This window comes from Amblyomma americanum, chromosome 1 (genome assembly GCF_052857255.1).
Source record: "Amblyomma americanum isolate KBUSLIRL-KWMA chromosome 1, ASM5285725v1, whole genome shotgun sequence".
NCBI classification, from domain to species: domain Eukaryota; kingdom Metazoa; phylum Arthropoda; class Arachnida; order Ixodida; family Ixodidae; genus Amblyomma; species Amblyomma americanum.
Window position 1 is genome coordinate 350,869,278 of NC_135497.1, and position 26,344 is coordinate 350,895,621.

A 26,344-nucleotide genomic window follows, 5' to 3' on the forward strand; every position below is an offset into this window, starting at 1 on the left:
TAAAAAGGCATGGTACTTGTTTTTGCTCTTTATCATTCTTCTGAGCTCTGGCGTGATCCATGGTTCTCTTATTCGTTTAGACTGCTTAATGTTCTTTATATATTTCTACAAAAACCTTGATAAACGCTGAATATGCATTATTTGAGTCTTATATAGAATAACTAAGACTCCCGCCCAAAACCATTTCAGCTTATCTGGGTACCTCCAACCTTTTTTATTTGCGTGTAACTCCAGCCCCTCTTCATCTTTGTTATTGTAGCCGCTATTGTTTCTCAAGTACCATCTTGATATTAGCCGTTCCTAATTCAAGCCTTCTGCAGGGTTTGAAGGACCTATTTAATTGGAAATGAGGAGAACACGTGCACAGGGTGGAAAGCGTGTGATCTGCCAGGAAACACTGAGGCGGCCCCGAGAAGGGCATTTATTAAGGTTGACAACCGTTTTGTGCCTCTTCACTTGGCAGCGACGACACAGCGTGTGCGGTCCCCATGGTTTTGCCCCAGCTGTCGAAGCAATCCTCGGGAACGACCTTCGACATCTGATGTTTTATTTAAAAAACACATGGACCAAAGTCGTGCTGTATGCAGTGCGATCGACATGTGGTTCCACTGACGGCGAACAATCATCCACCTAGCCCGGCTCTTTGAACAGATTCAGGAAACGACTGAAAAGAACAAAAGTAACGAGCAAACAAGTTAGAACGCAAAGAAACGAAGGCGATCTGCGCTAATGCTGTAGCGAAGTCTAATATGTAAATTTTCACGGCTGGCGTCGATTTCTACAAAGCGCGGGTAGTCGCTACGGAAATAAACAAAGGCGCACTGGAGCTGGGTAAGTCTGCAGCTACAAGCACGAGTTTTTTGTCTCTACCGCCGATTTCCACACCGCGCGATCGTCATAACTTTTCTTGGACTTGCTGTTGAAGCTGACAGCGATCATAAAAATTAAGGCCGCCGACTGTAGTGACAGAGGCTTGCCATTGAAAGGAACAGAGCCGTGCACTTTGTCAACCAGGCAACGAGGCCTAGCGCGAGTTTTAGAGCCGACTTGGACAAAGCACGAGACGGCGCGCGCTTCTAACGGCTGCCGTCGATTTCGACAAAGCGCGAGAAGTCTCTAAGGAATTAAACAAAGCTGCACTGCACTGGGTGAATGCTGGACACTTAGGCCAGGCGCGATTTCCACAATGCGCGAGTCGGAACTTCTGGACTTACCGTTGCAGCTGATAGCGATGCTAAAGGGCAGATTGTAGCGGCAGAATTATCGTGGCCACTTTTACCCTGGACTAGCCACTGCAAAGGAACAAAGGCGCATTGGGGTCGATGCCCCGGCGTCTCGCCACGCGGTATCGGTCCGCGGCAAATAAGGACAGCATCGGCTCGCCAGAAGCATCCAGGAAACGATGCTGCAAAAAACGTTACGTTACAAGCGCCGCAATTTGGCGAGTTCTGCATGAGAAAACTTGCGAAAACGTTGTTCAACCCTTACTTCGTGATTGAGAACGCGCACGCCCGACAAGCGCTTCATCGTGGCTGTCAGACGGCGGTTCAGATGGCGACGCCGGCGGTCCTCAAACCGCACCTTGTGTGGGTCGTCGTAATGGAGTTGCAAAAATTTGAACACCAGCACGACACTAGCCACGTGCTCCTGCAGCAGGAAAACGAGGTCCTGGAATGCGCAAGGCATATAGGTAAGCGGTACAGCACTTCATGAAGCGAAATTTGAGATAAAATGCGTACCTTTATGTCGCTGGCGATTTCTCGCGTGTCAGCGCCTTTTGGGAGTCGTTGCAATGTCGTGGAAGCAAGAACTGTACAGAAATTTCAGCTGGCTGCCGCCGACGAGCGCACCACGCAAAAAAAGCCATACCTGGACAGCTCCCGAAACGCGCGCGTCGCCGCCTACGCTCACGAAGAGAATGCCCGCAGACCACGCACGCCCGACGGCCGGCCGGCCGGCCCTAGCGATTCCCTAGGCACTCTAGGGACAGGCCGAGAGAGGTGCGGCGACCCCATATCCGGTTGAGAACAAGGGCGAAGCGAAAAAACGTCACGCAGACACGAATTCCACCGACCAATCGGCGTTTCCAGCCTACCGACCCGCAAATGCTTGTTTCGGTTTCTCCTCCTCGACGCACTTGAGGGAATCTCGTTTCTGAGCGACGAGGTCGCCCAGCTGCGGGAGGAGTATGAGCGCCTTCGTGCTGACAACTCGCGGGCGCTCGCTCTCCAGGCCGAGGTCGTTGCCTCTCTGCCGGCTGATGTTCGCAGCCTACGCGAGGAGCTTGCGAGGCGCCCTGCTTCATCGCAGCGTGATCCGCCTTTCGTCGAGCCCCTGTCCGCGAGCAGTCCTTCCCGTATGTTCCAGCCATCCAGGAGCTACTCTGCTGCCCTTCACTCTGGGATGGCACCCGTTGATTTGGCCACCTGCCCGACATCTGTATCTATTCCCCCACTTATAGTTAATTCGCCTGAGGCGCAGAAGAAGCACCGAAGCCCAGCCATCACTGGCTCGTCGAGCTCATCTAGTCTGAACGTCGCCAGACCTCAGAAGCGCCCGAAGGCTATTTTCGTCTCCAAGCTGTGCCCTGAGACAACGTCGGCTGATCTGACGAACGATCTGATGTCCGTGAACGTCACCCCCTTTCCTGCCGGCAGTTGAAAAAGAAATATGACTCTTACTCGTCCTTCTACCTCACAGTCAGCGCGGAATTTTACGATCAACTTGTTGACCCTTCGATGTGGCCTACAGGCTGCATCTTCAAGGCTTTTCGCGGAAAGCTCCTGGATGATATGTTGCATCCTTCCAAGCTGACGGTTGATCGCAGTCAACCCTAACTTGGATATATATTACCAAAATGCCCGAGGTCTTCGGACTAAGGCACCTGTATTTTTTTCCAATGTATTAGCCTCTTGTTATTCGGCTGTTGTAATTACTGAGACTTGGCTGTCTAGCGAAGTTAACTCAAGTGACTTTTGCCTAATAACTATTCTGTTTTTCGAAGTGACCGCCCTGAATCAGCTTCTAAACAAAAGGGAGGGGGAGCGCTCATTGCTATTGACAGTTCCGTGCAGTGCGTTCGTCGTTCCGACCTGGAAACCATCGAAGAATCTGTCTGGTTAGAGCTCACTTTAACTCGACATCAAAATTTTTATTGGCAGCTTTCTACATTTCTCCTAATCTGCCTCCTCCTGCCTACGATGATGTACTACATTCTATCGAACATGTTATCACTTCTCATACCAAGCACAAACTAATCATTTTAGGGGATTTTAATACTCCAGGTATTAACTGGAATACCTTTACATATTCTCACAACAATCATTATGTAGTTAGTAAGTGCAACCGGCTTTTAGATTTCACAGCTTTTAACACCTTGCAGCAACACAATTTAATTGAAAACTGTTGTGGTAATGTTCTTGACATTTGTTTATCTAATTTTGAAAATGGTCGAGTCTCGACATCTGACATCTCACTTACTCGCTGTGACAAATTTCATCCTCCAATTCTAATAACGGCTTCGGTTTCTGTCCCACCTTCTGCTAATTCAAATCGTGCGGGGAACTCCACCCGTTTCGCTTACGCACTTGGCGACTATGTTGGTCTCTTCGGTTTTTTCTCTTCTGTCGACTGGTCCGTTTTAAACGAAATCAGCGATGTTGACGAACAAGTCAGTCGCTTCACTGAAATAGTTCTCAATGGTACGCGCCATTACATACCTGTGCACACTCCTACTCGCAGCAAGTTTCCGTTCTGGTTTTCCAAGGAACTTAGAACAGCACTGAAACTTAAGGAGCGGGCCCACCATAAAGCGAAACGCCCTGGGCTGGATACATGGGCAGATGAATTTCGCCGGTTGCGTTCCCTTTGCAAACGCCTGTACAAGCGGGATCATGAGTCATATCTTGAATATTTAGAGAATAGTGCCTCTAATCGTCCTACTGAATTCTGGCGATACGTTCGCAAGCGTTCGTATAAATCTGATAGCCATATTCACTTATTTGACTCTCACGGTTATGAAATTCGGAATGTCGCTGACGGCTTTGCTCAACACTTTTCCTCCGTGTACAAATCTCCACGTTGCGATGCTGTATGCCTTCCAGCTGGCGCACCTAATTCCGTTCTTCTTGACGAGAAGTTAGTAAGTGAGAGTCTTAAGTGTTTGAAACCATCTTTGTCCCCTGGACCTGATGGCATTCCAGCCGCCATAATAAAAGCCTTCAATAGTACCTTCGTCCCTGTTTTAACCACGATATGTAATAACTTTTTAAAAAATTCTACCTTTCATCGCATGTGGAAAACGGCGCGTGTTTTCCCTGTCTTCAAATCAGGAAACAAATCTGATGTTTCGAACTACCGCCCCATTTCTCTTCTTTGTGCAACCTCTAAGCTTTTTGAACTAGCTTTGCACAAAGTACTTTCCTTCCACCTCAAACATGTAATCATACATAATCAGCATGGTTTCATAAAAGGTCGTTCTACTACAACTAACCTTGTGACCTTTATGACGTATACATCAGCTGAAGTCCTTCAGAGGAGTCAGGTAGACGCTGTGTACTGTGATTTGAGCAAAGCTTTCGACGTTGTTACTCACTCATTACTTCTTCAAAAGCTTCTGCTGTTTGAGATCGACGTTTCAATTGTAGCCCTCCTACGCAACTATCTTCTTGATCGGTCCTGCTTTGTCAGTGTAAATGGACAGACCTCGTTTCTTTACACTCCAACCAGCGGAGTTCCTCAGGGCTCGGTATTAGGCCCGCTTCTGTTCTCTGTTTTTATCAATGACGTTTCCTCCGTGGTCAAAAACTCCTCGTTTCTCCTTTATGCGGACGATATAAAAATGTTCAAGGCAATACATACTCTTCATGATTGCTTGTCATTGCAATCGGACATATCCGCCTTCTCTGATTGGTGCTTGAAGAATGGGCTCACTCTCAATTCATCTAAAACCAAGGTTGTCTCATTTACGCGTAAAACGCACAGTCTTCTCTACTCTTATTCTTTGAATGGTAGGCCGCTGCCCAGGGTTGATGAAATTAATGACCTCGGCGTACTTTTCGACTGTAGCCTCAGCTTCTGCTCTCATACAAAACGCATTGCTCTACGGGCTATGCGTATACTCGGCTTCATCTGCAGGCTTTCGAGAGAGTTTCGAGCCCCACTTCCTTTCTTAAAGCTCTACCTTTCCGTATGCTTGCCGCTTTTGGAATATGCATCTGTTGTTTGGAACGGCACTTGCCAGTCTAACTGTGAAAAAATCGACAGAGTTCAGCAAAAGTTTTTACGCATATTTCAATATCGGTTTTCTTGCAAAACTTCCAGCTCTCGTCCCAGACGGAGTAACTCACTGCAGCTTCCTTCTCTTAGCTGCCGTCGCGTGAGGGCAGATATAATTTTCTTGTATAAACTTCTTCATGGTCACATTGTATGCCCTCAGCTCCTAGCGCGTATCCTTTTGCGTGTACCGCGAAAGAGCATAAGGGAATTCAGACCATTCCAAGTTTCTGCGCTCCTGCACTCCCTCTCCCCTCTGGACAGAATGCAAAAGTTGTTTAATTCTCTTTGTCCTCACCTTGATATATTCGAAAATTCTCTCCCTTCCTTTATATTGGATGTCCGTGACGTTCCACTTTGAGCACTCTTTTTCTAATACATAACTTCCCCTCTCATGCATTTTGTCTTTACTACACTTGTGCATTTGCACCGGTATTATATTGTTTTTTTCTCCTTCATTGTACATAACGTCTACTTGTTTTCATTTTTATTATTTCTTTAATGCTGTGTACTCACGCCTGATTGTCTGTAACGCGTTCACTAATTACATTTCTTATTGTGTATGATTGTATTTCTAGCTTGTATTTCAGAGGTTTCTTATTCGTTCATATTAGTATTGGCTTTATTCTTGTTTGTATTTTGCTATATGCTGTACTTGGCTGTTATCGGTCGTTCTTGTGTTCATTCTCTTTGTTTATTGTTTTATTAGTTATTTATATGTCTGTTGCCTGTTCTGGCTGTTTTCATTTACCGCTGCTCTCGCTGTTTTCTTGTTTTCGCTTTTTTGCTTCATGCTTGCTGTCACGCCTAGTTTATGTCTTTTTTTTCTATCGCCTTGATTGCTGCAGTACCTCCCCTGAGTGTCTTCCTTTGTGGTGAAGTAAATTTACATTTTGTGCGTGTGAATGGTGTACCAGCACCAAGACCTTTGGGTTGCTCCTCGGCACCGAAAAATAAAGATTTATTATTATTATTATTATTATTATTATTATTATTATTATTATTATTATTATTATTATTATTATTATTATTATTATTATTATTATTATTATTATTATTATTATTATTTGTTCAGAACCTTTCAGGACCTTTCAGAACTGGTAGCAGAACTAAAAGAGATAAAACGAAATGTAGAACACCTACCAGAGCTGCTTGTCAAAGTTGACTCGTTGCTTCTGTTAAAAGCAGATTTCAGTAAGCTTTGTACCACGGTCAATGAGTTGGAATATTCTGTAACGCTGATGTCAACAAAATATGATGATGTGGTCCTACAACTTAAAGTGGATAAAGAAGAAGCGTCGGCTTACAAGAAAGAAATACATGAATTGCAGGAAAATGTGGTTGATCAGGAGGCCTTGATTCAAAGACTACAGCAGGGGCTGAATGATACCGAGCCACATAGTAGGAACTTTAATATAGAAATCCATGGCTTGTCATTTAAACAGGAAGAAAACCTGTTTGAAGCCTTCAATTCTCTGGCAGAGAAACTTGATCTTCATAAGCCTACTAATTGGTAAGTTGTGGCTGTCCACCGTCTTCAAGCAAAAATTAAGCATCGCCGACGGTCTTGGTGAGATTCTCATCAGTAGCGGTTCGAGAACGCTGGTTTGCAGCGCGTCGCAAGCTTCGGCGACTTTTCGAGTCGAAATCGTTGCCGGAGCTCTACTTCAATGAAAATCTGACTGAGATGAACAAGAGATTATTTTGGCTGGCGAAAACTGCAGGGAAGAAAAACGCCTATAATTACGTTTGGGTTAGAGGCGGCAAAGTGTACGTAAAGAAGGATTAAGCAGCAACGCTCATCCGAGTTACCTGTGACTCTGACATAAACAAGATAAAATTAGTTACCTTTCTGTACCCAGCCAAATGGAATTTTCAGACTTTTCTGCCTTTAAAATGAACCTTGGGCGTAGCGAAGATCAGGAGTTCACACTAGTAAATTTTAATGTTCGTAGCCTTCGTAAATATTGGGACCAATTCAAGCTTGTAGCGCAAGATGCCACAGGCTTTGTCGACATCTTTGTTCTTACATAGATAAATGTGCCATCTTCCTGTTTAGACATGTTCGCCGTGAAAGGCTACCGGCCCAGTTTTGTTACGCGTCCTACACGCCGGGGAGGAGGGATTGCTGTATTCGTCAATGAAAAGTACGATGTTTGTCCTATTGACATCACTTTTACACATGCGGAATGCTTAGCTTTAGAAGTAAATCTGCTGCATGCATCTCTGACATTGTTGGCTGTATATATACTACCCTCTATTAGCGTAACTCGTTTCGTAATCGAACTTGAAGAGATACTTCATCAGCACAAAGGAGATGAGTGGTTCTGCTTGGCAGGTGACCTGAACACCGATATCGTATGCCCAAGCAAAACTTCGATCGCTGATTACTTATCCTCACACTCCGCATATATAATTGTAAACGTGATTAATGCCCCCACACGTGAAGACCTAATGAACGGTCGACTGGTGAAGTCTTGTCTGGGCCACAGTGCTGTACATGCACCGATTCACAACTTGACCTCGTGCATTATCACACAATGGCTGGCCGACCATTATTTCACTCCTTGTCGTTTTCCTGCTCAATCGAAGGTTCAGAGAGCTACACTAGCAAGTTGCGGTGATGCCAAGAAGATGCCAGTGTCAATGTTAGATGAAAGAAAACTCGATAATTTAGTAGCAACGTTCAACTGAGCATCTTTAATAGAAGATTAACCAGCGAAAAAAGTTTACGTAAAGATATGCGATAAGCTAGCTGAGTTCAAAAACATTTCTACGCGTACGGTTACTTGTAAAATCAGGCAGAATCACAAGTGGCTAAGCCCTGAAATTATGCGAGCCATCGCGAACAGATACTAGCTTTGGAAACGTTCTAAACGTAATCCCAGAAATGCAGAACTCCGTTCTGAATACAGGGCTGCTAGAAATAAAGTGGTAGCACTTATTAGATCTGCACGGCGCAGGTATTTTCAAGAGCAGTTCGAACGATCTGTCAGAAATCCTGCAAAGATGAGGTCGTTGATTAACTACTTTCGTGGAAAAGAAGCAAACTCACTTTGCTTGGACGCTTTAAAAAATGATTCTGTATCAAAAGCTAACGACTTCAATAAACATTTTACGCTCGCGACGGAAAAGGCAGCCGCTCGACAAGACGTTGAGTGCACACTAAAGAATGTTTATCAGCTTCAGCATATTTTCCAAGGCTCTCAAAGGACGGTCTTGAAAGAATAGTATTCTGCTTCAGACGAAATAAGCCTGCAGGAATAGATTGCATATCAGCCTCATTGTTACAACGAAATTTTCCTGGTTTTTCGAACATCCTAATTATTTTGTTGAACAGATTTTTGGAAAGCGCGGTTATTCCGCAGGGCTAATAATAATAATAATAAGTGGTTTTTGGGGAAAGGAAATGGCGCAGTATCTGTCTCCTATATTGTTGGACACCTGAACCGCGTCGTAAGGGAAGGGATAAGGGAGTGAAAGACGAAAGGAAGAAAGGGGTGCCGTAGTGGAGGGCTCCGGAATAATTTGGACCACCTGGGGATCTTTAACGTGCACTGACATCGCACAGCACACGGGCGCCTTAGCGTTTTTCCTCCATAAAAACGCAGCCCCCGCGGTCGGGCTCGAACCCGGGAACTCCGGATCAGTAGTCGACCGGCCTAACCCCTGAGCCACCGCGGCGGGTACCGGAGGGCTTGGGCTTCCGAGGCCACTCTTGAGAATATCCTAAAAGGGGCCTCGGAAGCCCAACAGATGCAAGTTCTGCAACAAAATATTATGGCTCACGGTATCAAAAGCTTTCTGAACATCGAGACAGAGGGCACAACTGAACAGGTTTTCACCAAATGCAGTGTAGAGTTGCTCAGCGAATTCCTCCAGAAGTGCTGTAGTGTCGCTCCCTGTAACAAATCCAAACTGACGATCCGAAATGAAAGAGAATTTATTCAAAAAAGACGTCATGCATTCAAACAGAAATTTTTCCAGTATTTGTGACAAAATTGGCAGTATGGAGATAGGTCGGTAGTTTTCACAAGCATCTCTTTGTCCGCCCTTGAAAAGCGGTGCAACGATAGCTGTTTTCAAGCCCTCCGGAAAACAGCTATCGTTGCACCGCTTTTCAAGGGCGGACAAAGAGATGCTTGTGAAAACTACCGACCTATCTCCATACTGCCAATTTTGTCACAAATACTGGAAAAATTTCTGTTTGAATGCATGACGTCTTTTTTGAATAAATTCTCTTTCATTTCGGATCGTCAGTTTGGATTTGTTACAGGGAGCGACACTACAGCACTTCTGGAGGAATTCGCTGAGCAACTCTACACTGCATTTGGTGAAAACCTGTTCAGTTGTGCCCTCTGTCTCGATGTTCAGAAAGCTTTTGATACCGTGAGCCATAATATTTTGTTGGAGAACTTGCATCTGTTGGGCTTCCGAGGCCCCTTTTAGGATATTCTCAAGAATTTTCTGTATGGACGCGCACAAGTTGTCAGATTAAGCTGCCAAAAAGAGCATAGCGGCAGGCTGCCACTGAGGGGGCCGGTGTACCCCAGGGGTCAATTTTATCTTCATTGCTCTTTAAGTTATATACAAATGACTTGAGTTCGATAGTATCCAGGTGCTCAATTTTCCAGTGCGCGGATGACACAGTTTTGTTAGCAAAGCACATTAATTATGAGACCGCGGTGAATTTGTTGCAGGAAAACATAATATGATGAAATGGCTTGCTGAGAACGAAATTTCAGTGAACACGAAGAAAACAAAGATCATGTGTTTCAGAAATTCTTTAAAATTCTTTAAGGCAGTGGCTAAGTACCTGGCGGTGTTGCGTTAGCTTGCTAAATTTCTCCTTCTTTTTGTCTGTGCCTGTTTGCTCCTGTTCTGGGGTGATTGGGTGCGGGACGAGAGCTTAATGTCGACTTCTTCTCCTGGCCAGGGGTTTTCCCCTTGGTCGGCATCTCTTCCTAAAGACCAACTCCCACTTGATCTCTTTTTCCGCAGCGGTGTTTCAAGCATTCCAGTCGCATTAGTGCCTTCCGATGGAGGCGCTATCCGACTGAACAACCCGGAGGCAGTGCAGGCGGCCCTTCAGTCCACATCGAAGCACTTTATGCACATTACCGATGTCCTGCAGTTCGGCAGGGGTGGTGTTTTGTGCCAGTCGTCAGATAAAGACTGTATTGAAGATCTTCTAAAGTGCACGACCTTCGCCAGCCACCCGGTGAGCGCATTCATTCCGCCTCATCTAGCATGTTCCAAGGGCTTGGTTCGAGGGGTCGACTCTCGATTGAGCCCTGCGGAAACGCTTGAGAACCTCTCGCCTGCGGGAGTGATTGCTGTCCATCGATGCAGCAGGCTGGTTGACGGAGTAAAAATTCCTACGGAGTCCGTCATTGCCACATTTGCAGGATTATTTTGCCCTTCAGAGATTAAGTGTGGCCATTGGTTTTTCAAGTAGATGCCTTTAACTCTCGGCCCCTTCAATGTCAAAACTGCTGGCGATTTGGCCACAGCGGCAAAGCCTGCAAATCGGCCTTACGCTGCTGTGCCTGTGGGGAACGTCATTGCAGAGAGGACTGTCCTGAACAGCAAGAGAAGTGTTGTTTGTGTAGCGGTGCTCATCCTGCTGATTCGCCTGACTGTCCTGCACGAGCACAAGAAGTTCAGGTGCTCGAGCTTATAGACAAGCGCAGATGCACGCGGAGAGAGGCTTTTGCCGCAGTCAAGGAGAGAGCCTCAGCCTACTCTAGTGTGGCCGCCAAATGCCCACCCATAATGGATTCTAGTTTGTCCCAGGCTATTACAGCGGCAGTTGAGAAAGCTGTGGCAAATGCAATGGATCGCATTATGGAAACCGTGTCCACGTGCATTTCGCAGGTCATAGCTGCTCAGATGACCAATCTTCTGCAGGCGTCCACCACTCCGCTCTTGTCTTCTTTGGCTTCGGAAGCTACCCCTCCTTCTGTAGTAATCGATTCCGCTCCACAGGGCCAAAAACAATGTGAGCAACAAAAGACCTCTCAGCCCTCTCCTTCGAATAGCGTTATGGACGCATCCTCTATGGATTGTATTGATATGGAGTGTGATCTCCGCGCCCAGAAACGAAGTGGGTCTCCTCTGAATATTGCAGGTCCATCTTGCCCCCAGTCAAAGACAAAGAAAAGTAACGCAAGTCAAAACGCTAAGACCAGTATTCTAGAAAAGGCAGTCGCGGCTGCGGCACTTCCGCCAAGATAGGGTTCTTAAGTGTCCTCCAGTGGAATTGTCGATCAATATTCTCAGCTTCAATAGATTTAAACTGCCTATGCAATCAGCTTCTACCAGATTTAGTTGCTTTACAGGAAACATGGCTAACTCCAAATTTCAATTATCATCTCAAGGATTACCATCCGTTCCGGCTTGACCGGTCATCACGAGGGGGAGGGTTGTTATTGCTCATATCTAAAAAGTTTTGCCACAGGGCATGCATTTCTTTTCAATATGCGGACAATGAATGTGAAATTCTTGCGGTTGACCTCAGTGTCCCAGGTCAACAGCTCTTTACGGTAGCTAATGCATATTTCCCGTCTGGTGTGCGTGACACTCGGCCCCTTGACTCACTCATGTCTAGTAGCCGATCTCAGGTTCTATTACTTGGCGACTTCAATTCGCACCATGTGACTTGGGGGTTTAAAACAGACAGCTTTGGTTCTAGGCTATTTGATTGGGCTTCTGGCAACAACTTGATCTGCAACAATTCCGGATTGCCTACGTTTGTTCGCAGTCAATGCCGCTCTGCCCTGGATTTAACTTTTTCCTCCCCAGGAGTCTCCGTTATGTCTTGGGCGCCTGTTGACTGTGCAACAAACAGTGATCATCTACCGATTAGTTTCAAGTTTGCGTGTAAATTAACTCTTCCTGAGCGACATCAGCGCACGTTAATAAATTACAATTGCTTTAAAGACACTCTAAAATCAGCCCTCCAAATCACTTCAGACACTCGCGCTCAGATAAGTGCCGAAAGCAAGGCTGCACATCTATGTTCAGTACTGGACCATGCAAGGCAAAAGTCTGAATTTTTGGTTAAGAGAACAAAGGGTGCAATCGCGAACAATTGGTGGAATTCTGAGTGCACGCGTGCATATAGACGACGGAAAGCAGCTTGGAAGAAACTTCTCATCAATCAATGCCCAAAAAATTGGCTGGATTATAAGTATGTTGCAGCAACATTTAAGCGCACTGTCGCCCGTGCAAAGGAGGAGTATAATACAAATCATTATGATTTCCTTTCCCAATCGGGAAGTAAACGAGCCTTGTTTAGTTTCATGAGGCGCAACAAGGTGATTCCTCCGACTGCCAACATTGAATCCCTCGTTCAGTCCCCTGCTGACATCGCAAAGGCCTTAGAAGATATTGCGTGTGGCCTAGAGCTTCGCTTTACATCTGCTTTACCTTCTCCTACTATATTCACATGCACCTCAAGTGATTTCACTGAGGTCTCTATGCCTGAGCTGTCGCAAATTGTTCTGCGCTTATCCCCAGCGGCTCCTGGCCCCGATAAGGTCACTTCATCTATGATCAAAATTTTGTTCAATGAATCTCCTGCAGACCTGTTGGCTCTAATTAACCATTCTATTAAAGGTCCTTGGATACCGCATGAGTGGCGTCTTGCTGAAATAGTTCCATTGCTTAAAAAGCAAGGGGAGGGCTTAACTTTAGACAATATACGCCCTATTTCGTTAACATCGAACCTAGTGAAATTGGTGGAAAGGGTCCTTCTCGGCCGTGTCATGTCATTCATTTCAGAAAATGCTGTATTGAATCCATGTCAAATTGGTTTCAGGCCGGGTTGTTCAATTTGGTGTGCTCATACTGATCTTGAGAGTCGTATTAAATTAGCTCGCAATAGAAAACAGTTTGCTGCGCTTGTCACCTTGGATATCAGTAAAGCATACGACAGCGTGGAGCACTCGACTCTATTACTAAGATTACAGGAACTCAACTTTCCAAGCTATTTTGTAGCCTGGATTTCTGTTTTTTTAGAAAATAGAGAATTTTACTGCTGCCAAAATGGTATTTCCTCAAGGAGATTTCCACAGACAAGAGGTGTTCCGCAAGGATCAGTTCTCTCCCCTGTTCTTTTTAACATTTTTCTAAGCTCAATTCCATGCATTCAAAATGTGAAAACTTATGTGTACGCCGACGATATTGCATTTTTTGCATCAGCAGGTGACATTCACACTCTTTATCGAACCCTGCAAACTTACCTCAATGTTCTTGACAACTGGCTAGGAAGAATTCATCTGTCCCTTAATGTGAAGAAATGCGCATTGTTAGTATTTCCAGTTTCTGTTCCTGTAAACATCTGCCTGGTCTATAGAAATAACATAATACCTCAAGTTCAGACGGTGAAGTATCTCGGTGTAATATACGACTCTACTCTCTCCTGGCGGCCACACATTGAGCAAGTTTCTGCAAAAGGAGTTCGGGCCATTGGCATCCTGCGCAGGCTTTGTAGTGCTAGGTCAGGCATGAGAAGGCATACGCTTCTGATGATTTATAAAATGTACGTCCGCCCAATTTTGGAGTTCGGGTGTGTTTTATTCTCAGGAGCTCCTGCCTATAAACTTCGCCCTCTTGTGCTTTTGGAGCGTGAGGCGTTGCGCCTTTGTCTGGGGCTTCCAAAATATGTCGCCAATGCTGTTCTGCACCTTGAGGCGCGAATGCCTTCGTTATCAGCTAGGTTTCGCCTTTTAACAGTTCAAACATTTTTAAAATTGTGCGACTCCCCTCTTCACGCTTCCAGTATAATATTTCTTAGTCAACCTTCCGCCTTTTTTAGTGCTGCCTGGTCTCGATTTCATACCCCGCAGATATGTTACGTGCAGTCCCTCCTTGATCGCATAAATATCCATTTCACTGATGTCCGCCAAATATATAACAACTCCTCATCTGTCCAGATTGAATTCGATGACATTTTCCCATCGAATGCAAAGCTGCAGTCCTTCCCGCTTCTTCAGGATCTATTGCAGGACCACCTAAGGTCCTTTCCCTCTCATGTTCTTATTGCTACCGATGCCTCGCAGGATCGCGAAAAGGCAGGTGTGGGAATTTTTTCACCTTCACTGGATTGGTCTTTTTCTCTCCGTCTTCCTGACTTCACTCCAATTTTTCTGGCTGAATTATTAGCAGTAATCTTAGCCTTACGAAAATTAGAATCTACCGTTTCCCAGGTCGTGGTTATGACAGACTCTCTGTCCATTTGCTCTTCCTTATCCTCGCCCACTGACTCTCGGCCATTACGACTCTTTAAGTTCCTGATTCCGCTGCATCTAAATTCGGTAAGGTTGCTTTGGGTACCAGGTCACATGGGCTTTCACTTAAATGAGGTTGCAGATTCCTTAGCAAGAGCCTCTCTCAGCGGCCCAATTGTTGCTGTCCTACCATCGTGTGCATATACAGCTGCGGTGAGGTTTCGCAGCTACACAATATTTCAGGAATTTGCTGCCTCGGCTCTTACATCGTCTCCCGAATATCAGCAACTTCTGCATCCTTGGAGTAGCAAAGACTGGCGCTCACGCAGACTAGAGGTCTCTTTCACGCGCTTGCGTTGCCGGGTTCCCCTTCTAAATTTCTGCCTTCACAGATCTGGCCTGGCAGCTTCCCCACTGTGCCCTTTTTGTGCCGAACCTGAGACAATAGATCACTTCCTGCTGTTCTGCCGCCGCTTTTCTCATTTGAGGAAGCGTCTTTTGCAAATTCCATTTCATCAAGTGGGCTTGCCTGTGTCTTCCGCGGTTGTTCTTTCCATTGGCGCTTCTTTGCTTGGACGAAGCGACAGGAGTGTGCGCTCTGCTGTGCAAAATTTTCTTCAAGAAACGCAGCGACTCCCATTCTAATTTCTTTTTCCTGATCTCTGTCAGTAAGACATTGCAACATTACAGGCATTGTGTACTATTATGCACATTAAGCAATTGTCCCGTCTTCGATCTCCAAGTTAACTGAACCCCTTTCCTTCCCTCTTCCAATCTATCAGACTACATACTATTTCCACTGCTTTTCCCGTCAAAAATTTCCTGTATCCAGTAATTAACCGCCTGTGTCTTGGCCACTCCCCCGTAGTGGGTATGTGCCAGCAACGTCTGAGGCCTTCCTTCCTTCCTTCCTTCCTTTAAAAACATCACTTATATATAAGCCGGTATTTTTGTATGAACATGTTTCAGATCACTGTCAACCGGTGGAATATGTAAACTCGTACAAATATCTGGGTGAGGTCTTCGACGGCTGCTTATAATGGCATGAACACTTAGCTTACGTATGTTCGAAGCTTCGTAAGGCTTCATGGTTACTCTTTAATGTGAAATATTTGACGCCCTTGGCCGTGAAAAAAATTATTACGCATGCGCTCGCGTATAGTGTACTTAGGTATGGCATCACTGTTTATGCTTCGTGTCCTTCCCGTTGGTATGACCGTTTGAATACGCTCTTGAAAAACATGTTAAACTCCATTGCATATAATTCCCCTCTGCCATTCGGCGCTAACGTTTTTCAATGGCTCAGTCTCCCATCATTTCGCTCTTTATTTGTTCAAACAGTCGTTTGTCGCCATTTTTGGAATTCCAACTTTTAGTGCTGAATGTTCCGAGTAGAAAGTTGCGGAAGTCGACTCGTTATTTTGTACCGTGGAGTTCAACGCGGTATGGTAGATCAAGACGCGGCGTTTATGTGCCTGAAATCTTTAATGAATTGCCTTATGAACTTTTTGAAATGACCTCTTTGCAGAACCTGAAGATGCACTTGAAAGCTTTATGTTGACCGCGGTCGCTCTTTGTTTATCAAGAAAATGCGCGTGATTCTGTTTTGTTCTGTTCCCTTTTTGCATACTACTTATCTTGGAACTCTATTCGCGAATTTTGTAATAATTTAACTTTAGTGTTCTTTGTAGCGATTAGTGTTTTCTACTGATCTCCTGCCATTTTGTCGCTTTGCTTTGACTGCCAGGCCCAGTCCGGCAAGCCTCTTGTTGGCTTTGACGGGCCTGAAACTCATTTGTACTGTATACAAAGTGGCAATAAAGATTATTATTATTATTATTATTATTATTATTATTATTGTTGTTATTATTATTATTATTATTATTATTATTATTATTATTATTATTATTATTATTATTATTATTATTATTATTATTATTATTATTATTATTATTATTATTATTATTATTATTATTATTATTGGCATCAACACATATCTAATGTATGTTTTAAATAGAGGTCAGTGGCATGGATGTTGCTTAATATCAAAAGTTTTGTGCTCTTATCTGGAAAAAAAAAACAATTGTACATGCTTTGGCATACAGTGCATTAAAGTATGGTATTAGTACATATCTTTGCGTTTTGCTCGGATCGTTGGATATGCAGGATCGACAGTATTTTAAAGCATATTCCTAAGAACGTTGCTTATAGCACACCCATTTTGTCAGCTGCAAATATCTTCCTTGTACTAAGGCTCCCAGACCTCAAATCGTTTGTTGATCGATACAGTTGTCCTTAAGCGTTACTGGTGCAATGAATTTAAACAGGAATCTACACCGACGAGAAAACTTAGAAAACATAACAGTCACATTGTTCCTCGTTCAAACAAAAGATAAGATGCGGCCAGGCGTTGCGCTCATGGTTACTCTTAACAAACTGCCGGATGAAATCTTAACGGCTAGTTCTGGAGGCAAGCTGAGAGAATTATCCAAGAATCAATGACAAAGTTAGTTTTAGGATTACTGCAATCTGCTTCGCCTTGTTAGATTTTGCGCCTTTATGCTCTTTTCAGTTTTGTTTTGAAACGAGTTACTAATTCTTAGTGTGCTCTTTTCATTTTTTATGATTTTGCTTCTTTGTCTATTTACTCATGATTCACGCTTTTCAGTCAGTATGTATTTTTTAGGCACGGTCCTACAAGCCATCTAAAGGCTCTAAGCTGGCCTCTCTCGCCTGTATTGCTGTTGACGGTGACAAAATAAATTATTATTATTAACTCTCTCCCTTCGTTTATATTGGATGTCCGTGACGTTCCACTTTGAGCACTCCTTTTTCATATACGACTTCCCCTTTCAAGCATTTTGTCTTTACTTGGCTTGTGCTTTTCCACCATGTATTAATTTGGTTTTTTCACCGTAATTGTTTCATCACTACTACTTTTTTCATTGATATTATTGCTTTAAAACCGTGTACTCATGTCTGATTGTCTGTAACGCGTTCACTAATTACATTTCTTATTGTGTATGATTGTATTTCTAGCTTGCATTTCAGAGGTTTCATATTCGTTCATATTAGTATTGGCTTTATTCTTGTTTGTATTTTGCTATATGCTGTACTTGGCTGTTATCGGTCGTTCTCGTGTTCATTCTCTTTGTTTATTGTTTCTGTTAGTTATTTATACGTCTGTTCCTTTCTAGCTGTTTCCACTTCCCGTTATTCTCGCTGTTTTCTTGTTTTCGCTTTTTATGCTTTATGCTCGCTGTCACGCCTAGTTTATATGCCTTTTTTTTCTGTTGCCTTGACTGCTGCATTACCTCAATTGATTGTCTCCCTTGGTGGGGAAATGAATTTACATTTTTGTGCGTGTGTATGGTGCACGAGCACCAAGACAAGTGGGTTGTTCCTGTGCACCGAAAATAAAGATTATTCTTATTTCTAACATTATTATTATTATTATTATTATTATTATTATTATTATTATTATTATTATTATTATTATTATTTACTTTTTTATTTAGTTCACGCTCTATCTGCACCTCTCTCCCTCTATCTTTCTCTCCCCTATTCCCTTCCCCTCGTACAGTAGCATGTCAGCGATGTTTACACGCCCGCTAAAATTTAAAGAGTTCCTCTCGCATGCTCTGTTTTTGTTTATTTTTTTGCTGAGCCAAAGGAAGCATTGAAGCAATAGCAGAAAGAGAAGAATGCTTCTGCTCAGTCCCATCGCCATGGCTCAATACTACGCTAGGAAAGAAGAAGTGCAGTAATGACTCCCGTGCCTGCAGATGAGGCCGCAAGGTCTACTTCTCCAACCCGTCCGAAAGTGAAGAAAGGAGGAACATGGTGAGGCTCGGTTCTTTATAAAACTCCAGAGATCGCGTTTCGTGATTGAAGTCCTATCATTCGATACCACTGCTTGCTTCCTGTGCGCTGATATAGAGGGAAAAAAGAAAAGCTGGCAGCAGGTGTTGGACAACATCAAAATGATCTTCAGGAAGGCGGCACTCCAAGTGGCTACATCGCGTTGTGCGATAAGTGGTCGTGTGTCACTACATAGCACATATAGGACGCGCTGTCCTGAAAATGTGTCTCACTTAGTGTTTGTTTCCCTCAGTTTCCTTCAACTCAGTATACTACACATTGAAACTTCATGTGAGCGTGTGTGCGTGTGTGTGTGGGGGGGGGGGGGGGAGGAGGGTGGTTCGTTAAAAGAAATGGGTGCGTGTGTGTGTGTGTGTGGGGGGGGGGGGTAGTTAAAAGAAATGATGCGCCGAGACGTGTGTGGGGGGAGGAGGGTGGTTCGTTAAAAGAAATGGGTGCGTGTTTGTGTGTGGGGAGGGGGGTAGTTAAAAGAAATGATGCGCCGAGACGAGGTAGAAATAAAGGGAGGGCACAACACCAGCGCTACTGTTGTGTCTTCACCTGTATCCTGTCACAAGAACGTAGCGATGGTATTGCACCTTCGTTTCTTCCCTTTTCTATGGCCTCTGTACATTTTAAAGACAGTTTCCAGCTGTATCAAACGCGTATTCTTCCTACACGGTCTGCATGCCTATCAATGAAAGCTGTCGCCGAGATTCATGTTGCAGGTGGTGATCGTCCTGGGATCTTTTTGTCATAAGCCGGTTTTTTAGCACATTTTAATTTAAAGAGATAAGCGTTTATATAGGGACAACCTTCAGACTTTCCTTACGAGAGTCCGGCGTTTGGAGCAACCCCTACAGAATGATTATATTAGTTGTAAGCTGCAAGGTTCACTACGTTCGCAGATGTATTCCAAGGAATGGTATCTTGGCGAACTGCTGGTTGCCAGCTGTGTTATTACTGAGATTCTTCTAGGGCAGCCAGGATGGCGCGGTGCCAGCACATTCTTTCTGTTACTTGCTGGACAGATAATTTGAGATTTAAAAAAGGTTTCAAGGTTATCTGCGACCAAGGCACCAAATAAAACTACTAGAGCGATCAGCGTGTCAAGCAAATGGCATTAACCGATGTCCCCAATCTACAACAAACGTTGAACCCGCTGGCTATATTTTTGCTGCCCTGTCATCACGACCAAACCGCTATGTCCCGCGATTCTGTGTGGCCCTACGGACCACGAAATATTTCGTTAGGCTATTTTTTGCGCTAAATGGTCATTTAATTTTATCCCGCCATGCTGCGCGTTTAGGAACAATAACAGAAAGAGAATGGTCGTAAGGCAATTTGCACTCTTACCAAAGTGTTTGTTATATCAGCAAAGTGATGGTTCACAGCTTTTTCAAACCGTTTTTCTTTTGTGGTCCGTGTGCGTTCTGGACGGCACAAACAAACGATGCACTGTCGCAACGACTAGTTGAATCATGAGTGACCAAGTGGCTTACGGGAAAGCCAAATACATGATTGGAAACATGGCGCGCTCTCGTTTTTTAGCTAAGTTTAGGCACCACGTGGTGCTTGTGTAAATGGGGATAATTCCAGCCCACGCTGCAAATATCCTAGTGCCAAGCGTAACAACAAAGAGCGGCTTAACGTGCAGTCGCTGCAACGATACCGGCACCAACGCGCACTCATAGTGACATTCGGCACAATGCAGCGCCGCGGCATGATACCCAGTTATACAATTGACGGGACTAAACTGCTCATCTGCCTCGCACAAAGAAGTTGGCGTGGAAGATGCTGTGCGATGGATGCGTTACTCCCGCAGACGTGTTTTAAGATATCCAGTTGCTATGCGAGGAGCGGGCGCCTTATTATCTGCTTCGCACCAAGCACCCAATACGGTGTCTGCTGGCACAGTTCGTCCAACAAAGCGCTCGTTTTCGAGTCTGGTGATCTTGGTCGTTCGCCACTCTAGCATGAGCTCTTGCGTCGTAGCGCAAATACGGCCGTAATTTCTCTGTGCTGACATCAAAGAACCACTTCGCGCTGCTGAAACTTTTTGGGGCGTCCTATCCGCCCGCTCACGCGTTGTGTGCACTCAAGGAGTCGCCGCGGTGGCCCAGTGGTTATGGTGCTCGACCATTTACCCGAAAGACGCGGCTTCGGTTCCGGCCGCGGCGGTCGCATTTCGATGGAGGCGAAGTGCTAGAGGCCCGTATGCTGTTCGATGTCAATGCACGTTAAAGAACTCCGGGTGGTCTAAATTACCCGGAGCCCTCCGCTACGGCGTCCTTCATAGCCTGAGTCGTTTTGGGACGCTAAGCCCCATGTACGGGACGTAAAACGTCATTCGCAGGAAATGACATTCACACCGAATTTCATTGTGATCTGGTGGTCCCGTTCTACACGAGAACACAAAATGGCATTCAAAATTGATGGCGATGTCCATCAGCGAACTGCTATGACAACAAAACGTTACAAATCTTGTTTTTCATATACATATGTTCTGTTTATTGTTGGTTGTACACTGTTAAACATTAACGGACTCTCTAAAAATTTCTTGCAACGCCATGCAGCAGCAATTGTCAACAAGCAATCCACTGAAATATCCAAAGCAAGACAGGCTGAAAGCCACTCACGATCCCTCCCACCCGCCATGCCTCCCGCAGTTGGCAGTACGGAGGGCTGCGAGATCTGTGGCGAATTTTTGACAGTGAATAATGACCAACAGTGGAAAGGAACATTACTAGCTCTGCGGCTGTTAACAATGAAGCACCAAAACCGGCTGAAGCGTCTGAAGCTTGCTATTCAAGAACGCGCCAAGTCGGCAAGAGATTTGGAGCTGCGTCTGCTGGCCAATACGTTCACGTCGGCTGCTGTTTGGGCGTCCACTTCGTCGGGGATTATCCGTGAGCGTTCCGCGTGAGTTCTGCCACGTTCAGGTATCTGGTACAATCGCTTCAGTGCGTCTTGCACCGCCAGGTCATAAACATGCGGAAGCCAATTTCCGCGGAGAAACACGTAGCTGTTGGCTTGCACCGCCTGTGTTCCAACGCCGAGGACCGGACAGTAGCACATCTGTTTGGCATCGGCCGCTCTACTGTGGACATTGTGTACAGGGAATTCTGCGGGGCAGTCGTTGACGTTCTTGAAGGCGCCTGGCTGCACATGCAGCGAGAGGAGGAGATGGTCGAGCACATTCGCGAGTGTTACGCCGTCACTGGTTTCCCGCAGGCCATCGGCGCAATAGACGGCTGCCACTGCGCCATCTCTCCGCCCAAGAAAGACGCAGCTGACTACTGTAACTACAACGGATGGTAGGTTTTTATGTTGCCTTTAAAATAGTGAATAGCAATGCAGGGCAAAGACAAAAGAACAGATGATCTAAGACTTCATTAATTGTTCTTTCTGTAAGAAATCAATAAGTAGGACTTAATGAAAGCAGGTACGGCGCGGACATAAGTAAACGGAGCACTCCATTCCGTTCCAATTGCAATCTCGCCTTTGCTATAGGACATCAGGAAACATTATTTGTTCATGAGAAAGCCAACTGTCGCCTACTACAAGCCTGCACATACCACAGTTGCCAGTCTCAATTAGGAAGCGAGTGAAAAATGTTAGAACGCAAAAGCGTGCCTCGTTTACTTTTGGCCGCACCTGTACCATAGAATTAAGCTTTTAAAAATGCAGATTTGGGATATTTAGGCATATGTAGCTTGTCCACTCAAATGCACGGTGTTGCATCGGCACTTTTATTGGCAGGTGCGGGCATTTCGTTTTCTCTGAGGCACACGAAAACTTCCGTTGTTTTTTTTCTTCTTACACATTGAATAGCATGCAAGATCTAGCATCTCTGCCAGATATTTCTTCCTTCACACTAATGCAGCAGGTATTTTCAGGAAATCTTGTGTGCCCAATTTTAAATGTCAGTTGCTTGTTTTAAATTATGCTCACAAAAGAGCACGTCTTCTCGAAAAGCATCTTTAACCAGTGTTTTTTTTTAAGGCAACAAAGTTCATCACCTACGAAACCTATATAAATGGAAATATTTATGTATGTACATCTGTTAGTATTTTTATGCTTCAATATTCAAATTTTTTAACACACTTCAGACGGTTTCTCCAGCATGCTGGCACCCTCTTCTTACATGCAGGTACAGCAGGTACCACTACCGTTTCCTGTACCTGAACGTCCGGAGCCCGAGCAGGTGCCATGACGCCCATGTCTACGGCCGGTCACGGTTGAATAAATACGTGGAGAGTGACAACTTCAAGTCGCTTGTGTTCGTGATTGAAGCAACCCCAGTAGCACGGATCATACTCTGTGACCAGGCATTTCCAGTAACGCCGCATTTACTCAAGCCATATCCAAATGCCACAAGCGGTTCCAAGCAGGCAATATTCAACGATAACTTGTCAAAGTCAAGGCGAATTGTGGGGAACGCGTTCGGTCGTGCGAAGGCCCGCTTCAAGTTCATCATAAAGAGAATGGAATCTAAACTGCTGAACGCAAAGCAGGTCATTAGGGCGTCCTGCACGCTGCACAACATCTGCGAAACCTTTCAGGATGTGGAGGAGCAGTGGATACTGGACGCGCACACCTATAATGCACTGTACGAGCAGCCCTCACATAACACCGAGGCTTGCGCTGGTGAAGGCCAGGATGTAAGGGCCGCACTGGCCGAATATCTTTGGAAACAGGCCCAGTAATCCCGGTGATACACATGCAGCTCAAGCACATACTTTATTTTTCCAAGTACTTGAGCAGCGCCTCAGTCAAACGTTTTTCCGTGGCTGCTGATTCTCGAAGAATATTCAGTTCCATTCTCCGAAGCTCCATCTCTTCCTTCCAGATTTCTTTAATGTCTGAGCAAAACAGCTGGTTTGTGTCAACCAGCTCAGCCAGGAGATTCTTTTCTGTGTCATGCCGGCTTGTTTTGGCTGCTTGGCGACCTGCTGCCACTGGTTGTGAACTCCTGATGTTCTCTGTGCCGGGTGTTAGTGGTAAAGAGGTCGAGGGCAGCGCAGCAGACTCGCATGGCGATTCATGTTCTGGGGCCGGAGGCGTCCGACAGCTAGTGGCATCGGTTACCGAGTCTTCGTCAACCGATGATGCTCCATGCCCATGTTGCATGCTATCAATTATCTAACAAAGCAAGAAATATACCGCATGTAAACATATCTGTGAAGAGACTGCTTCCAAGGAGTCATCTGGCAGCTACCACAGAAGCGAAAAATAATTACCTCTTGCATGCAGCCTTCACAATATGAACAGGCCTATTAACCCATTCCTATATTGAATATTCACACTGCTCTAGCATTCTGTGGTGACTGTGACATTTCTCATGTGCAATTTTCATTCATGTGTACAGTTTTACTCAGCCGCAAGGGGCGCTGTGGGTAATGTATCAATAAATATGCCAAGTTTCCCATGTGTCATGCCATAGAGGATCAATGTGTTTGCTTCCTGATAAGTTACAGACAACCGTCTTCCTCACGCTGGGTTCACAGCTAGGAGTCCTGCATTGAGCTGCAGAAGCTTACTTATCATTTCAAGAGTAGCGCCATCGCCACCCATCGTCTCATCTACAAGGTTTCTGTCATTTACAGGTAGGCGGCAAAGGAATCTTGCAATATTTTTGTAGAAACGCCATGTGATGGCACTTTGTAAAATTGTTTTAAAAGCGAAAGCTCTTACTACTCCCATCCGTAACTTCTTCGCCGTGTGCGCCATGTGCGCGAGTCTGACCTTGAACCGAGGAGAAAGAACGTGACAGCTATGACGTCACACAGCCGAAACCGAGTGCTCGCCTCTGCCTAGTCACGTGACAACCATGACCACTCAACCACAGCTACGCCGGAGCCGTGCGCTCGCTCTGTCTAGATAGCCTCTGCTGCCACTCAGCTGGTGCCAACGTATTGCAAGAGTTCCCTTGCGTTTCGCCCCTACCGAAACGCAGCCGCCGCGGTTGGGTTCGAACCCGGGTACTCTGACTCTGTCGCTTTGACATTCAGCTACCCTCAGCCGCTCCGGAGCTGCGCCGAAACCGATGAAAAGCGGGAGCTTCGAAAGCAAAGGACAGGCGCATAACTGACCCACTGCGACAGTGGACACTTCAGTCGCGATCTATGCTACGTGGCGGTAGGGATAGATGTGTGCTGCATGCGTTGACATTGACAACGTTGGGGTAGAAGCGCGGCGCTGAAGCTATAGGCCGTCGGCGTTCATTGTGTTCACTGGCGTTTGCGTTGACAACGTTATAGACTCCGATGATTTTGAGGAAAGCAGGGGCACATAACTGGCTCCCTGGGTTAGTGGACGCCTCACTCGGTCACGCTTTGAGGTACGTGGCGGTGGTGAGAGAGAGATGTGTGCTGCATGCGTTGACATTGACAACGTTGGGGTAGAAGCGCGGCGCTGAAGCTATAGGCCGTCGGCGTTCATTGTGTTCACTGGCGTTTGCGTTGACAACATTCTAGACTCCGATTATTTTGAGGAAATAAGGGCGCATAACTGGCTCCCTGGGTTAGTGGACGCCTCACTCGGTCACGCTTTGAGGTACGTGGCGGTGGTGAGAGAGAGATGTGGGCTGCATGCATTAGCGCTGACAACGCTAACGCTGTAGCAGACACGCGGCACTGCAGCAATAGGCCGCAGCTTTCATTGGGTGACCAACCTCTCGCGATCAACCACTAAGTTAACTGCCACCTGCCAGGGTGGCAAAGTGTGCACGCTGCCTACCCAGTGTGCGGAACGCACTCAACGTTACAGACGCCAAGCAGCGTATAGTTTCTCGATAGATACACCACAGCTTTCGCTCTCTAACCGGGTTCAGAAGTAGGTAAGCCACAGGTATTTTTTTTTCGGCTTAGCAACCTGCATGAAACGTATGACATTGTTTCAGTGGTGTTTATAAGCTGCAGAGGACTCTACATCACTGCTGCTGGGAAGAGTCACCCCTTCTCAACATGTAGTCACTGTTTATCTGCCCAGCAATGTGTTTGCATTTATGTTAATATCAGTGCTTACTGTATTACTACAGCTTCCACTAGGACTAGTCTAGCGGAGTGAATTCCAAGTAAATATTTCGGCACCTCAGTGTTTCTGCGCAAATTAATACATGTGTCCATGTTTTATGCACCAGGCAATCGCCGCGGGGAAAGGCTTGGAAAAGGTCTGGCATCTGAGACACAAGGTAAAGCCAAGATGCCTAGCAAAAAGAACTAGAAAATTAAACTAAATGGAAGTCATGTGATAAAAATAAATTACGCACAAATGCACTAAGCATTTGCAAATCTGACTGTAGTAAACGCAGATATTATTACTTCGCGGCGGTGTATGTTCAATCACGACTAAAGGCATGTGTATAGAATGATGACGCATTCCTTTTAATTAGCGCCGGTTAACGGCGAAACACAATAGGCCGACTGTTTTGCGGTACTGTTTTAAAGCGTGGCACTATAGCACAAGCTGCTCAATACGCACAGAGGTTCAGCACGCGAAAAAAATCAACCGTCATTTGCGTCTCTCGGTCTATACTCCGCTCTATACTCTGCTAAACAGCGTGCGACGTGGCCGGTGTGCACCCTCGCATCTGAAAACAGCACTCCTGCGGTGAATTAGCAGTGGACTGTGAGGCAAAATAAAATGAAAGGCGGCCACTTACCGGTACCTGTTTCCAAGGTTTTCGATCTTGGATTTCATCTCCTTGACAGTCTTGTCAACACACTGCGCACGCAGGCACTCCCCCATGACAATAGACACGCGCGTGTTGCGCTTCGCGCGGCGCAAATCGCTGAGCTGGTCTTCCCAGAAGAATTGCGCGCGTTTCATCGTCAGTCCAATGCGCCTTCTGTTTTTCATTCTGGGCTGGCGAAGCTGTCTTCCATTGTGAACGCTGATGGTGGATGGAATTTGCCACCGCGCTACCTCAAAGAAATTTTAAAATCGGTTTTTGAGGAAAGAAAATGGTGCAG

At 45.5% G+C, this 26,344-nt stretch overlaps 2 protein-coding genes across 2 annotated transcripts in view; both read left to right on the forward strand.

Moving 5' to 3' along the window:
* Positions 1-18,281: 18,281 nt before the first annotated feature.
* Positions 18,282-26,344, forward strand: part of LOC144100397 (acetylcholinesterase-1-like) — a 23,566-nt gene continuing 15,503 nt past the window's right edge. Inside the window, exon 1 of the mRNA XM_077633361.1 lies at positions 18,282-18,350. The gene's annotated coding sequence lies outside the window, so the exon portion shown is untranslated. The remainder of the gene's footprint in view (positions 18,351-26,344) is intronic.
* Positions 21,360-23,077, forward strand: LOC144121624 (uncharacterized). The gene is made up of 2 exons (XM_077654934.1): positions 21,360-21,685; positions 22,522-23,077. The coding sequence occupies exons 1-2, from the start codon at positions 21,360-21,362 to the stop codon at positions 23,075-23,077; spliced, it is 882 nt and encodes a 293-aa protein (XP_077511060.1).